This window comes from Bufo gargarizans, chromosome 9, assembly GCF_014858855.1.
Source record: "Bufo gargarizans isolate SCDJY-AF-19 chromosome 9, ASM1485885v1, whole genome shotgun sequence".
NCBI lineage: Eukaryota > Metazoa > Chordata > Amphibia > Anura > Bufonidae > Bufo > Bufo gargarizans.
Window position 1 is genome coordinate 8,384,438 of NC_058088.1, and position 14,163 is coordinate 8,398,600.

General features: G+C 42.1%; 1 protein-coding gene and 1 pseudogene across 1 annotated transcript; both read right to left on the reverse strand.

Moving 5' to 3' along the window:
- Positions 1-14,163, reverse strand: part of LOC122946089 — a 442,759-nt pseudogene that overhangs the window by 368,384 nt on the left and 60,212 nt on the right.
- LOC122946504 (3-galactosyl-N-acetylglucosaminide 4-alpha-L-fucosyltransferase FUT3-like) lies at positions 11,159-12,259 on the reverse strand. The gene has a single exon (XM_044306192.1). It carries the CDS (start codon positions 12,257-12,259, stop codon positions 11,159-11,161), a length of 1,101 nt encoding a protein of 366 aa, XP_044162127.1.

The window sequence follows — 14,163 nt, forward strand, 5'->3', positions numbered from 1 at the left end:
GCCTAGACCCTGAGGTGAACACCGTAAAAAATAAATAAAAAAAACGTTGTCAAAAAAGCCATCTTAAAAAGGATAATAGCAAGCGATCAAAAAGTCGTATGCCTCCCAAAATAGTGCCAATCTAACCGTCATCTCATCCCACAAAAATGATACCTACCTAAGACTCGCCTAAAAACTGAAAAAACTATGACTCTCAGACTATGCAGACACTAAAACATGATTTTATATTTTTTTTCAAAAAATATATTATTGTGTAAAACTTAAAAAAATAAAAGAAAGTATACATATTAGGTATCGCCACGTCCGTAACGTCCGACTCTATACAAATGTTATATGACATAACCCCTCAGATGAACACTGTCAAAAAAATAAAATAAAAACTGTGCTAAAAAACATTTGTTTTGTCACCTTACGTCACTAAAAGTGCAACACCAAACGATCAAAATGGCGTATGCCACCCACAATGGTGCCAATCTAACTGTCACCTCATTCCGCAAAAAATTATACTCTACATAAGACAATCGCTCAAAAAATAAAAAAACTATAGCTCTCAGACTATGGAGACACTAAAACATGTTTTTTTTGTTTCAAAAATGATATTATTGTGTAAAACCTAAATAAAATAAAAAAAAGGTATACATATTATGTATTACCACGTCTGTTAGAAGCTACTCTATAAAAATACCACATGACCTAACCCCTCAGGTAAACAGTGTAAAAAAATAAAAATAAAAAAGGTGTCAAAAAAGCAATTTTTTTGTTACCATACATCACAAAAAGTGCAATAGCAAGCGATCAAAAATTCACATGCACCCCAAAATAGTGCCAATCTAACCGTCATCTTATCCCGCAAAAATGATACCAAACCTGAGACAATCGTCTAAAAACTGAAAAAAATATGTCTCTCAGACTATGGAGACACTAAAACATGATTTTTTTGTTTCAAAAATTATATTATTGTGTATAACCTAAATAATAATAAAAAAGTATACATATTAGGTATCGCTACGTCCGTAAGAACCTGCTCTATAAAAATAGCACGTGAACTTTTCCATTTTAATTCACTTTTTCCCTTAACAAGGGTTAACAGCAAAACAAAACTCCTGGACTACTATTATTTTCCTGGACTACAATAGGACTATCTCTATCCGGAATTCTGTACTATTTTATACTATTTTAATACAATATTTTTTTATTGTTCAATTGTATACCCACCCTTATCGCTACCCCTGGCATTTTACCCCTAAATGCCATTTTAGGTTAATAAAATAGTTTTTGATACACTGATTCTCTCCGCCTCTAATTTTTTTTCCTTCACTGGATCCCAGATATTGAGTGTGCCGGTCCGTCCCTCAAACCTATCACTCTGTAACTCTGTCACTGGCTGGGTGAGCCAGTTAGACCTAGAGCACCTTGCATGATATTAAGATTGGTGAGCACCCACACAACCTATTCTCTTATTTAAAACTCAATATTTATTGCCCTGATTCTGTAGTTTACAGAAATGCCCCATATGTGGTTGTAAACTGCTGTATGGCCACACGGCAGAGCGCAGAAGGAAAGGAACGCCATATGGTTTTTGGAAGGCAGTTTTTGCTGGACTGTTTTTTTTTTTACACCATGTCCCATTTGAAGCCCCCTTCTGATGCACCACTAGAGTAGAAACTCCAAAAAGTGACCCCATTTAAGAAACTAAACCCCTCAAGGTATTCAAAACTGATTTTACTAACTTTGTTAACACTTTAAGTGTTCCACAAGAGTTAATGGCAAATGGAGATGAAATTTCAGAATTTCTATTTTTTGTTACTTTGCCTCACAAAAAGTGTAATATAGAGCAATCAAAAATCATATGTACCCTAAAATAGTATCAACAAAACTGCCACCTTATCAGTAGTTTCCAAAATGGGGTCACTTTTTGGGGGTTTCTACTGTAGGGGTGCATCAGGGGGCTTCAAATGGGACATGGTGTCTAGATACCAATCCAGCAAAATCTGCCTTCCAAAAACCAAATGGCGTTCCTTTCATTCTGCCCCCTGCTGTGTGCCCGTATAGCAGTTTATGACCACATAGGGGGTGTTTCTGTAAACTGAAGAATCAGAGTATTAAATGTTGAGTTTTGTTTGGCTGTTAACCCTTGCTTTGTTACTGGAAAAAAACGATTAAAATAAAAAATCTTCTAAAAAAGTTAAATTCTGAAATTTTATCTCCATTTTCCATTAAATCTCAAGGAATGCCTAAAGGGTTAATAAAGCTTTTACAATCAGTTTTGAATACCTTGAGGGGTGTAGTTTCTTAGATGTGGTCACTTTTAAGGAATTTCTACTCTAGGGGTGCATCAGGATTCTTAAAATGGGACATGGTGTCAAAAAATAGGCCATCAAAATCTGCCTTCCAGAAACCATATGGCGTTCCTTTCCTTGTGCGCCCTGCCGTTTCAACATACAGCAATTTATGACCACATATGGGGTGTTTCTGTAAAAAACAGAATCAGGGCAATAAATATTAAGTTTTGTTTCGCTGTTAACCCTTGCTTTGTTACTGGAATAAATGGATTAAAATGGAAAATTTGCCCAAAAATCTAAATTCTGAAATTTTATCTCCATTTGCCATTAACTCTTGTGGAACACCTAAAGGGTGAATGACGTTTGCAAAATCAGTTTTGAATACCTTGAGGGGTGTAGTTTCTAGAATGGGGTCATTTTTGAGTGGTTTCTATTATGTAAGCCTCACAAAGTGACTACAGGCCTGTACTGGTCCTTAAAAAGTGGGTTTTTGAAAATTTCTGAAAAATTTCAAGATTTGCTTCTAAACTTCTAAGCATTGTAACATCAACAACAACAAAAAATGTAATTCCCAAAATGATCCAAACATGAAGTAGACATATGGGGAATGTAAAGTAATAACTAGAAACTTGGAAACTTGGAAATGTTTCCAAATTTTTGGTAAATTTGGTATTTTTTTATAAATAAAAATTAATTTTTTTGACTCCATTTTACCAGTGTCATGAAGTACAAGATGTGACGAAAAAAAAACAATCTCAGAATGGCTTGGATAAGTCAAAGCGTTTTAAAGTTATCACCACATAAATTGACACTGGTCAGATTTGCAAAAAATGGCCTGGTCCTTAAGGTGAAAAGGAGCCCGGTCCTTCAGGGCTGGAGCCTGCAATGCATCATGCCACTTCCACTAATGCCTGAGGGTCAGTTTTGTGTACTCACTTTCCACAAGGTTGAAATATTTAAATTTTCTTGGCAGGGGGTTACGTTTGTTAATATTACGTGATCGCTGTATTAATAGAGACATTTTCTCACAGTCCAGGCAGGCTGAATGCGATCAATAGATCTCTGCTTGCTGCCAGTGCCCCATCTTGCCGCTCTTCCTGTCTGTCTGTCTGCCTACCTACCATAACGTTCTGTTCGGCTTCTGCTGCGGCCTGCATCATGCCACTAATGTCACTTGCCAACCATCAGGTTGTGTACGGCTGCTGCTGTGGCCTGCGTTTATATTAATCCCATAACACCGTGTGTGTTTAAACATCTGCCCCCGATAAGGGACAATTTTTGGAATATAAAAAAGCATGAGACATATGCCGATGCAGTGTATTTTTAAACATACTGAAAATTAACACCGGCAAATGTGCATTTACCCATAGCTATGTATGTCATTGTCCCTCAGACATCATTTATTATTGCGTGCCAGAGCCTGGGGAGGTGGGAGAGGGAGGGGGAAAAAAAATCATTTGGCCTGAACCGATTCGGGTCCGAACCAAACTTTTTAAAATATTCAAACCAGACCAAAACAAATCTCGACTGGTTCACTCATCTCTAATTGTAATATATTTTACTAGACAAAAATCTCTATTTTGTCACTTAGCCACTTCCGACCGCCTCCTGCATAATTCATTTACCCTCAGTTCAAAGGTAGAATCTGTCTTGAGAGAGGAAACTATTAACTCACTTGGGATCAGGTTACATGCTGCACATGGAAGTCTATGGAGAGATGAGGAGGAGGGATCTAATGGGAGACAAGGTACAAACACACGGGGATGCTGATCCTGGCTCTAGTAAGTTTTCTATGTCACCCAGTGCTGTATTCACATCCACACTGTTCAGTACTGCTGTGTAATAAAATATAAGAATCCTCAGCTTATCACATAGACTCCATTGTCCTCGTCAGATCAGTAGCTGTGTTACTCAGAGTGCGCTGACCTGATCAGGGGCGGACTGACCATTCGGGCACTCGGGCATGGACCGAGGGCCCGCGACCACTAGGGGGCCCACAGTGCTCCAGATGACGACCCTAAAAAATTGAAGATGGTGACAAGACTTTTTAGTCTTGTTGCCATTTGCGACAGGAAGCCTGCATCCATTGTGGATAATCTATCCAACTTTTCCAAACAAAGAGCACCCTGCCAGCATCTCCCAACCAACAGTCACATCCCAGCTGCCAGCCAATCATAGCCTGCCTTTCATTCTTTCCAAAGTCTTCCATGGAAAATACGAGGAATACTACTGGTGGCTTAAGCACGGCTCGCTGATTGGTGGTGGCTGCAGCAGTGGGCGGGACGGCAGGGAAGTGTATGCCAGGGTAACCCGGTCCCCGCCACTGCTTCTGGGACGCTCGTATTTACCTTTCTTATTGCCGTGCACCGCACTGTTCTGTACTTACTGTAGTACCGTATGTATAGCATTAAGATGGCGCAGACCGGCAGCTCCCTCGGTCATGCGCCGCCTGCTCCGCCTGCCGCAGCTCCCTCCTCATGCGCCGCCTGCCTGTTCATTCATAAAGTGAGATAAGCGGGCAGGCGGTGCATGAGGAGGGAGCTGCGGCAGGCGGGGCAGGCGGCGCATGACCAAGGAGCTGCCGGTCTGCGCCGTCTTAATGCTATACATACGGTACTACAGTAAGTACAGAACAGTGCAGTATACATTAAGCTATGGATCGGATTGAATGTACTTAACAGCTGAGGGGGCCCGGTGTATTAGAGTAGAATCACTGCACTGGGCCCCGCCATAAGTGTCATCCACAGAGCCCCATAAGTGTCATCCACAGATCCCCCATCAGTGTCATCCACAGATCCCCCATCAGTGTAATCCACAGATCCCCCATCAATGTAATCCACAGATCCCCCATCAGTGTCATCCACAGATCCCCCATCAGTGTAATCCACAGATCCCTCATCAGTGTCATCCACAGATCCCCCATCAGTGTCATCCACAGATCCCCCCCATAACAGTGCATCATCCACAGATCCCCCCATAACAGTGCGTCATCCACAGATCCCACCATCAGTGTCATCCACAGATCCCCCATCAGTGTCATCCACAGATCCCCCATCAGTGTCATCCACAGATACCCCATCAGTGTCATCCACAGATCCCCCCCATAACAGTGCGTCATCCACAGATCCCCATAACAGTGCATCATCCACAGATCCCCCCATAACAGTGCGTCATCCACAGATCCCCCATCAGTGTCATCCACAGATCCCCCATCAGTGTCATCCACAGATCCCCCATCAGTGTCATCCACAGATACCCCATCAGTGTCATCCACAGATCCCCCCCATAACAGTGCGTCATCCACAGATCCCCATAACAGTGCATCATCCACAGATCCCCCCATAAAAGTGCATCATCCACAGATCCCCCCATAACAGTGCGTCATCCACAGTCCCTCATAACAGTGCGGCATCCACAGACCACCATTAGTTCAAAACCTACCAAAAGCACACCTTTTGGTTCAAAATATATTTTTCTTATTTTCCTCCTCAAAAACCTAGGTGCGGCTTATCATCAGGTGCGTCTTATAAAGCGGAAAATACAGTATATTAAGAGACACTATAGTCACCAGAACCACAACAGCTAAACATAGTAGTTCTGGTGTCTATAGCATGTCTATGCAAGATTTTTAATGTAAACACAGCCTTTTCAGAAAAAAAGGCATTATTTACATTACTGCCAAGGAACACCTCTAGTCGCCACTCATCAGACGGCCACTCATCAGACGGCCACTAGAGGTGCTTCCTAGTCCAGTGTTGCACAACGCTAAACACTCCTCATAGAAATGCATTGATTCAAAGCATCTCTATGAAGCCAGGCATGCGCAATAGCCTCCCAATGCTTCTCTATGGGAAAGCAGTGGGTTGGCTATGATATACTCACACACTGCACTTTCCTGTGCATTTTATTGCTGAGGTGATCTCTGATGTACTTGCACATCGTACATTACTGTGAGTTGTATTGCTGTGGAGCTATGAGATACACTGAGTCTGAGATACGCCTGTGTTGTGGTGGAGGGAGTGATTTTTTTTAAAATTAATTTGTAAACATTTATTTTGAAGATAGCGAAGAGAAATTCTGTACCAAGTGTAGGTGACGTGGGCAGCGAGATATATGGGTGGGGCTGTGGGTGTGGCTTGAGGGTGGGCAAAGACACAGGGGCCCCACAATCTCCTATTGCCTGGGGGCCCCATGAGTTGTCAGTCCGCCCCTGGGCCTGATGACCAGGTACAAACAAATACACTGTGATGAGATGAACTCCAGTAAACACTCAATAAATCCATAAAATGTCTTCTTTATAGTATAATCACATTGAAAACCACCTGCCATAGATGTGATGTTTTTTGCTCTGTTTAGCAACTCATGGGTGTTCCTTCTTTCCTTCTTTCCTTCTTTCTTTCCTTCAGAAAATGAGTGACATATGAACAAATATTCCCCCACAGGTAAATTATGGATTACATGATGTGGTTACTGCTTTTAGCATGTGCAGCATCCTCCTCCAAGAGCCACATTATTCTGCAAAGTGCAAAAATATCTTTGTTATGCTATATATGCATTTACTGTATATTTCGTATGCACATGGTAATCACAAGTCATATCTTTAGTCACCACTAGATGGGGAAGGTGTCATTCAGTACAAAAAATACCTGTCACAGTCTTTGTTGTTCGTCGTGACACATTAGCCGTACATGCTGGTTGCCAGGGGCAACGCATTGTTGTCGCAGCATGTATGGGCTTTGCTTCCCTTCTCCTGGTTCCTCCCCTGTCTGGCGCTGGAGGGGTTAACTCCCTAGCTGGGTTTTATCACAAGTACAAAATATACCCCCTCATAATGTGTGAAAGTACTAAAACTACTCCCTTATAATGTGCACCAGTGCAAAAAATCCCACCTTTATAAGGCCTCATGCACACGACCGTTGTTGTGTTCCGTGTCCGTTGTTCCGTTTTCCGTGATTTTCTGCGAACCCATTGACTTTCAATGGCTCCGTTGAAAACTCGGATGATGCACCGTTTGTCATCCGCGTCCGTGATCCGTGTTTTCAGTCCGTCAAAAAAATAGGACCTGTCCTATTTTTTTCACGGACAACGGTTCGCGGACCCATTCAAGTCAATAGGTCCGTGAAAAAACACGGAGGCATGCAAGATTGTCATCCGCGTCCGTGATCCGTGTCTGTTTTTTTCCTATCATTTGCAAGGCAAACTTGACTTAGATTTTTTTTCCCTTTCCTTCATGTCTGGTAATCCTCCAAAAATCAAGGAAGACACACGGAAACAAAAACGGAAACGGATCACGGAACAACAGAACCCCATTTTGCGGACCGTGAAAAAAATACTGTCGTGTGCATGAGGCCTGATGTGCACCAGTGCAAAAAAAATCCCCCCTTATAATGTGTACCAGTACAAAAAGTACCCCATTATAATGTGCACCAGAACAGAATATTCCCCCATTATAATGTGCACCAGTACAAAAAATATCCCCTTATAATGTGCACCAGTACAGAAAATGCCAACTTGTAATATATGCCAGTACAAAATATACCCCCTTATAATGCACAGTACAACCCACCCCCCTTATAATCTGCACCACTACAAAAAATATCCACTTATAATGTGTACCAGTACAAAACCCCCCCCCCCCCTTACATACAAGCTTACCTTTTAGATATGATGTAATGTCTGGAGGTTATAGCAGCACTGGAGCGTTATATGAGGAGCGGCTGATATCAGTCACATATGATGTAATGTCTGGAGGTTATATAAGCACTGGAGCATTATAAGAGGAGCTGCTGATATCAGTCACATATGACTGTGGATAAGTCATCAGTATCTGATCGGTGGGGGTCTGACATCCGGTGCCTCTGCTGATCAGCTGAGAAGGCATCGGTGCTCCTGTGAGCTCTGTGCTCTTCTCTGTTCTTTTCCTAGGCCATGTGATGTCACATTCATTGGTCAAGTGGCCTCAGCCCCATAGAAGTGAAAGGTGCTGAGCATGATACCAAGCACAGCCGCTATACAATGTACGGTGCTGAGCTTGGTGAGCTGTGAGGAGGCCGTGGTGCTACTGCGATTACTTCAATAAACGTATCTTTTGACTGGGTGGTTCATCTAGGACGTGGAATGTCCACGTGTGACTGCTGTCCAAACTACTGACTGTACATAACAGACACAGTTATCAACTAAATTAGTTGCTTAAGGGTACTTTCACACTTGAGGCAAAAGATCCGGCAATCTGGACACAAACGGATACATTTGTGAGATGGATCCCGATGCGGATCCGTCTCACAATTGTATTGCAATACTGAATCTGTCTTTCCGGTTGTCGTCCGGAAAAACGGATCCGGTATTTTTTTTTCCACAGATTTAATGGTCTGCGCATGCGCGGATAGAAAGAACGGATCCATTTTTTTCGGAACACTTGGGGCCAGATCCGGCATCAATGCATTTAAATGGAAATTAATGCCGGGTCCGGCATTCCGGCAAGTGTTCAGGATTTTTGGCCAGAGAGAAAACTGCAGCGTGGAAGACGAGGACGGAACTCATCACTGAAAAACAAAAACGCTAGTGTGAAGGTACCCTTATGGAAAACAATTTGATATAGTGCAGTGCACAATACTGTTCTGTTTAGCACACTGTATTTTGTTCTAAAATGCATACGTTAATGTGCATGAGACTGAAAAATTAACGAGTAATATCTCCAGCTCTAGGGTGGACCCGCAAAATCAATTCCACTGGTGGGCCCTAGTCACCCCAGTCCGACACTGACTCAGACCCCCATATCAGACACCCATATTAGATCTTTAGATCAGAAACCCATATCAGACCTCAAATCAGAACCCCATCTCAGACCTCTAATCAAAACCCCCGATTAGATTCTCAGATCAGACCCCAATATCAGAGACTCAGATCAGACCCACATATCAGATCTCAGATCAGACCCCCATATCAGAGACTCAGATCAGACCCATATATCAGATCTCAGATCAGACCCCCATATCAGATTCACAGATCAAACCCATATCAAATCTTCAGATAAGATCCTCATATAAGTTCCTCAGATAAGACCCCCATATCAGACTTCAAATCAGACCCCCATTTTAGATCAGACCCTATATCAGACCTCAAATCAAAACCCTTATCTATAGTGACTGTCCCCCTTTACCGTTATTTAGGAGACCTACCTGCTTTGACCATCGTTTTTTACCATTTATATATTTAAATAATTTTTTGGGATTTGATTTGCTCTCTTTTGCCACCCGCTGTTCGTTTTGGATTTTTGCAGATTTTATCTCCTTTTTACAGATTTTATGATGGATCGATAAACAGATGGATAGATAGATAGATTTTTTTTCTTTGTGTTTCTAGCCATGGCAGCGTGCACCCGCGCATTGGGATGTGCTGACTGACCCCCTTTTTCTTTGCAGTGTGTACTGGAGGTGTGGCTGACTCCATTTAGTCTTGCACTCCAGACCAGCTGGTCTGCCCCATAGGCTGATTTTAATCAGTGTAAGTATAAAGCTGTAGCCTTCTCTCCCTGCACTCACTGGAAGCCTTTTGGCATCAGGAGAGGTATAGAGTGGACTCTCATTGCATTCATTGGAAGCCGTCTGGCACCAGGAGAGGTATAGGGTGGGCTCAGCATGCATGTTGGTACCTGCATTCCCTAAATTTAATGGAGGCCATTTTGGCACCAAAAATGATAAAAAGCAGAGTGGACCCAGCATGCATGTGGAACCTGCACTCCCTGGATTTCATGGTGGCCGTTATGGCACATAACAGGTAGAATTTAGTGTTAGGTTCCCGTCTGACAGAGATCGCCTTGACGTGTGGCAGACGGTCCCAAATAATTGTGTACAAACTGTATTTGCCAAGAATCTCAAATTTACAAAATAAGCGTAGCATTTGCACCAGAATATTTTCTATTGCTGTGGCATGATTTTTTTCTTAGATAGATAGAATGGATGGATAGATCGATATTGCTGTTGCATTGTGTTTTTTGCTTTAGAATTTTTAGCCACAGTGACATGTCCTTTAGATTTATTAAATTGTACAGGTTATGCTGACTTTGTCTTTTGTTTTTGCAGTATGCATGTGGAGGTGCGGCTGCCCTCATGTTGGATTTACACTCTAACCAGTAGCCACCATTGTTCTCTGATTTCATGTGAAGCCCATTGGCACAAGGAGGGGAGTCAATCTAGAAAAAGGTCACCTCGCCATGGTAGATGGGCAAATATTATTTTCTATTAAAATGTATTTGCTTAATACCTTGTTTGTATTTATATAGTGAGTGCAGCATTAGTAGCATTTAGAATCCATGTATTCAGTATTTGCAAAGAGCTGTTACATTGTGTTTTTGCTATTAGATTAATAGAAAAAAAAAGACAGACAGACAGACAGATAGGTGGTGTAAAATCCAGTCCAGAAAGGACCCTTTGGGGCGCACATCCCATTGTTTGAAAGAAAATGTCTATATATTTCTACTATTAGTAATGGACTTACAAGCTCAGCTTGACTCTGATGAGCACACACAGCTAAGAACTGATGACTATCAGGGGTGTAAAGAGAGAAAATGGCCACAATACAGTTACCCTTCCCTTTAATTATATTCACTCCTTGTTCCATTGTGAAATTTACATCAATTATAAGAATAATATAGAGTGATGACCTAGTGACCGAGAGCTTCTGAACCACCACAGCAGCTGATATAACACTGAGTAGCACCAGTACTCATCCACTGATACTGTAGCTCCTTTAAAGGATTCCTTCCACTTTGATTAGTTTCACATGTCCTTTATGTTTATGGGGTCCTTTAATTTGAATTTACTCGTGTTAGAGTAGAGACAGTAGAGATATCGGTTTTCAACTTTCCAGGTCAAAAATTACACATCTTCCAGAAACCACTTTTCCACACTGTGAAGGACCTGGTAAACGGGACTTTCTCTGATGATTGCACATATTTTGCAGTAGCTATATGATGGTCCTCTACTAAAAGCAACACGATATTGAAATCTCCAGTTAAAAAACTTCCTATACTTCTCATCGTCCTTGTCCAACTCTAGAAGATAGGCAGCCAATTCCTTAGGACTTGTGAAATCATCGACGTGAATGAAGGCATCTCCAGGGACAAAACGTTCATAGTTCTTCCGAGATGTTCCCAACACAACTGGAACCGCCCATGATCCAAAAGCATTGGACCACAACTTCTCGGTGATATAATCCTTGTAGACTGAATTCTCAAAGGCGAGGTAGAACTTGTACTGAGATATGGTGGCAAAGAAATCATCCCAGCTTAGTTTCTTGTGCTTTGCTCCATATACATCAATAGTGATGTGATTCTTTAGCTCCTCATAATATGCAATGCGGGGGGCACCAGAGTACCAGTTACTGACGGCCCAAGAGACCAGCTTGGATTTTTTGGGAATGGTAAAGTTTTGCCCTCTCTTTTTTAATGGCTCCATCTGACCATATGGACAATGTATATCTGAATCGCGCCGGAAGGTCATGGTCATGTTGAATAGGTTATCTAACATTTTCAAGTTCTGGATATTCTGTGGTGTTTCCATATTGTACCAGATCCAACGCTGAAAATTAGGTTTTGGCTCTTGGGGCAAAGAGTTTTTGTGATGCATAATATCTGCGTGATGAATAAGGACAGCATCGGCAACACCATATAGACTTCTATCTACTGTCAACTTGCATCCAAATATACCATATTCAGGACACTTATCTAAAGGAGATTGATATCCCCAGGGCCACTTCCAAATGAGGACAATAATGTCCTCCTCGTGTTTCTTTGGGGGCGTTGGGCTTTTAACTGCTGTCTCATTTTGGTTCTCTTTTCCTTGACAAATCAACTTTTGAATATTTGTTGACACCCCAGAGGTGATACTTGCACGTTTCCATACAAATAATAAAATGAACAGGAAAAGAAAGAGGACCAATATATTTAGATGTTTGTAGTTGACTGAAGCCAAGATCATCTTTCGTCTGTAAGGAGATGGAGAATCCAAATATTAGTTGTGTAGATTAAAGGGTTTCTGTCATCAGAAATACCTAAATTAAACTGTCTGACATTAACGATGTGCTAATGTCAGCTAAACCTAACTAGCCTATTTCTAGTTTTATCCATGCCCCCGTTACTCCTTAAATGTACCTTGTATAATATGTAAATTAGCCTCTAGGAGCAGGGGGGTGTTGCTCCTGCTCCTAGAGGCTCTGTTCTCCCACCTCTGTCACCTCTCTCCAAGTCTTGATTGGCAGGCCCAGGCAGCGCTTGCATCCTCCTGCTGGCCCTGAGTGCATGTTAAATCTCGCGTCTGCGCAGTGCCGTTCAGTATTTGGCGCAGGCATAGTGAAGGAAGGACGCTCACTGGCTGCCGACTTCCTTACTGCACCTGCGCTGAATACTGAACGGCACTGCGCAGGCGCAAGATTTACCATGCACTCAGGGCCAGAAGGAGGATGTGAACGCTGCCTGGGTATGTCAATCAAGACTTGGAGGGAGCTGTGTGTCTCCATGGTACATGGTACAGATAATAGACGGTAGATAATCCCTGCAAGTAGTCCGATCTGGCAAATATGCTCTCTTACATCTATCAGCATTGCCAGTTTTGGGTGGATTTGGTTAATATATACCATCTCTAACTCTGACCTCAAACTAAAGATATTACATTTTACATGTATGATTGACCCATTTTGGATCCTCAATTTTGACAATGATGTTTTCATTTTTCAACAATAACATTCTTATTGTTTGATCAACATATCTATCTATCTGAAGGCTCGTTTTGTTTGCAGGGTGAGTCATGGTGCGGAATAGAAAAAAACATTGTCCTTGGAATTCAAATGGGTGCCTCATTCATTGAGTCAGCATGTTCATGGTCATGCCAAATTTCTACTCTACTTTAGTTTTGCTACTCTTTAAAAAAAATGTTTTTTAAATATCTCTGTGTCCTATTATTTTAACACCCCTAACTTTTTTTCCCCATTAACTGAGGTATGTAAGGAAGGAAGAAAAAAGTCTCAAGGGAATGTTCACATTGAGTGCAGCAACACCTGAAGAGTGTGCCGTTCTGCTATATGCGCAGCTGAATATACAATAAAAAGTTTGTTTTTATAGATGTTTTTATATTAACTTTTGAGTTGGGAGTGAGCTTTAATTTTTATCTTTTATTCCATTTTTTGGATCAGTTCTGATTCTCCTTTGTACAATACATTGCAATACTTCTGTATTGCAATGTATCATGTTGCAGAAGGGCGGGTTTATGTAATCAGGGACAGAGGGAGCCCTCCCTCTGTCTAACCACAAAGATAAATCACAGAAGAAATGCACCAAACGGATATGCCACTGACTATACTGGCTAGTCATAAATGCAGATATTAAAAGCTGAGACTTTCGCCAATATATTCCTGTCAGGAAGATATCGGAGCCCACATGCACCACGTCACGGCTCTCAGCATGGCAAGGGGTCCTATCACTACGCTACCTATGGTGTGAACAAGGTCTGAAGGTGATGTAATCCAGCTCACAGCCAAGCTTCCACACAACCGCCTAGCAGGACAACTAGTGCAATGTGAACAAAGCCAGACTGTAAGCCACACCCATACCAGACCATGTGATGGAGGCTACCAGGTGCAAAGGAGAGTGTTTAAATGCCAGGTAAAGGCACATACACTACATCACATGGTCTGGTATGGGTGTGGCTTACAGTCTGGCTTTGTTCACATTGCACTAGTTGTCCTGCTAGGCGGTTGTGTGGAAGCTTGGCTGTGAGCTGGATTACATCACCTTCAGACCTTGTTCACACCATAGGTAGCGTAGTGATAGGACCCCTTGCTATGCTGAGAGCCGTGACGTGGTGCATGTGGGCTCCGATATCTTCCT

What these genes read in the sequence shown, in the direction of transcription:
- LOC122946504 (XM_044306192.1), bottom strand. Translation starts at nt 12,259, where the DNA reads ATGATCTTGGCTTCAGTCAACTACAAACATCTAAATATATTGGTCCTC.